Genomic DNA, 2,500 nt, shown 5'->3' on the forward strand with positions numbered 1-2,500 from the left:
GCTGGAATTGCAAGCCGATTATTTTGTACCGCAGTCATCCACTCAGCTTGCTGCTTTTTCGCGATTAGATATTCTTGGTTTGATTTTCCAGGGGGGTCACTGGCACCCTAAGATTCCCCTGGCTACGCCCCTGTGTATTAAGTTGTGGACTGAAAGCTTTTAAGCTTTTAATTTTCACGAAGTTGAAAGAACGTCAGCTTCTGTAAAACATTGAGCGCGTATCGTGATGTTAAAAACTGGCCTTCACTGAACAACAAAGAAATAAAGATTTACGCCTCAGTGTCAAGTGTCCTTTTTCCGAACTATTTCTAGATCTAGAACGTGACAATTTTCTCCCTAACTCTACTCGTCAAGGAAATATAATCAGTTGCGAAAAACTTTACATCAAGGCCTTCAACTTAAAGTGCCACTACGATGAAAATTTGGCATGTTTTTTTTTCTTTAGATTTTGAAAATACTCGACTAATGAACGTCAGTTGATTTGTATTAAAGTAATGTAGCTTAAGCTATAGTCGCATGCGAAAGTCGTAAGTAAAAATCGTACCCATCGAAACACCCCTCCTCCCCTTACAAAGTCCTCTGGGGCCTGAGTAATGCTTGGTTCAAGGCCGTGTTACCCACCTAGATCTTCGTAATCCTGCCTAATGATGATGATGTACATACAGACCGGGATTTGGAAGAAAAGGACACCGCAATTCATTGAACTAAGATCTTACCATCACCACCTAATTGCTTACATGCAGTGTTGTGCCTTCTAGGATGGGGTAAAATCAGACACCCAGGGAACTCCCATAATATTCTGCAGCAAGCGAAGATATCTCCAGTATCAGAATCCGTTTGCAAAAGGAAGAGTAAGTATTCGAAAGAAATAACATATTTTCATTCAATGACAGTACCAAAGTTTCACGACATTTAGCTGACCTTTTATCAGGGATAACTTGTGAATCCTGAAGAAGCAGCCTAAAGAATTTAACACACTTTCCTATAACTGGGCGGTGGCTTAAAGACGCCCGTTTGACAATTAACTGCAAAGGTAATACAAAGGGAAAAAAAGGTAATAACAATTGCACTGACAATGACAATACTACTGCTACCACTTACTACTACTACTACTACTACTACTACTACTACTACTACTACTACTACTACTACTACTACTACTACTACTACTACTACTACTACTACTACTACTATTCCTACTACTACTGCTACTACTCATAATAATAACGATAATGAAAATAATGAAGAGGATATTCCATTCGATTTAGATCAGCATTTTTTGCGTATGACTATCGACTGGATCCTGACAGCCTTCCTAAAGCGACTGCAAGTCTTTGACAAATATCTTAGTTCTTATCACAATTACACGCATGGCTATCTTCTTCAAGACGAATAATTTTTTTCGTTTCAGATGGCTACGGAATAACTAGAGCGATGCTTTGTGCTGGAGTTCAAGGAACCCGACTTGGCGGTTGCCATGGTGACAGCGGGGGTCCTTTCGTCTGCAGGGATAATGGTGGATTGTGGGTGCTTCAAGGTGCTGTAAGCTGGGGCTCAAGTGATTGTGACGCTTTCAAGAAGTACACGGTTTTTGCACGAGTTTCCGTCTTTAGAGAGTGGATAAACAAGTACATTGGATAGCAAAGTTGTTACCCGAGCGAGGATCGCATATGATTGATTGATTGATGGTTGAAAAAAATATTAACTGAAAAAAATAAAGATTAATATTTGAAATTAATACAGAAGATTTGTTTGTCCTGTTTTGTTTTTCATACTAATTTGAACATATTTGGAGCGTTTGCTCTAAGAGCAGTGCAGGTATGCTCATCTAGAGAACTCACGCATGGATACGTTAATTCAGTACAGTGGGTGCAAGTGAAGAATGAAAAGAAAAAGAAAATCCATTCACAGACGGACGAGATCGCAGTACTAGCACTTAATCGGCGGAGGCCAACAAGTTAGCTCTAAAGGGCCGAATATATAGGACAATGAAGAAAAAAAGTGATATATGTCTTCAATGCTTGTCCGCACAGTCAAGCAGGAAGGAGAAAATTTTGCCCCAATTCTACATAAGTAATACTGTAGTTCAAGGCAAAAGCGTCCAAACACATACGAGTATGAAGAATAGACGTGTATCTGTCCAGACAATAATCAAAAGGCCTAATATACCATGGTAGATTAAGAACCTTAATTAGCTCCCTCTTAAATGTCCGTATACCGTCGAGTGACCTAAGTCGAGCATCACTATTGTTCCATGCTTTGGTTGTAGATGGAAAAAGGGAATGTTTGAAAGGTTGTGTACGAGCTGAAAAGATAAAGAATTTCAAAGCAGACCTTAAGGAAAGTTGAGTTCGCTGGCGAACTCTGGTAGGCAATGGACCTCAGACTGTAGGAAGGAAGGAGTGCCGGAGATTATGAACAATCTTATAATAAAGCATTAATTTGTGAATCAAACGCCTAGCCCTCCGTGATTCCCTCCCAAACCCAAATGATTCAGTCA

The 2,500-nt window shown here is 39.8% G+C and overlaps 1 protein-coding gene across 2 annotated transcripts in view; it reads left to right on the forward strand.

Annotated features, from left to right (window-relative positions):
- The window catches only part of LOC138020473 (chymotrypsinogen A-like), a 15,545-nt gene extending 13,800 nt beyond the window's left edge, over positions 1-1,745 (forward strand). For both annotated transcript variants that reach the window (XM_068867456.1, XM_068867464.1), the window contains 2 exons: positions 759-851; positions 1,412-1,745. In XM_068867456.1, coding sequence (XP_068723557.1) covers positions 759-851; positions 1,412-1,641 — 323 coding nt within the window. In that variant the 3' untranslated portion in view covers positions 1,642-1,745. The remainder of the gene's footprint in view (positions 1-758; positions 852-1,411) is intronic.
- Positions 1,746-2,500: the final 755 nt, after the last annotated feature.

Source organism: Montipora capricornis, chromosome 2, assembly GCF_036669925.1.
Source record: "Montipora capricornis isolate CH-2021 chromosome 2, ASM3666992v2, whole genome shotgun sequence".
Classification (NCBI taxonomy): domain Eukaryota; kingdom Metazoa; phylum Cnidaria; class Anthozoa; order Scleractinia; family Acroporidae; genus Montipora; species Montipora capricornis.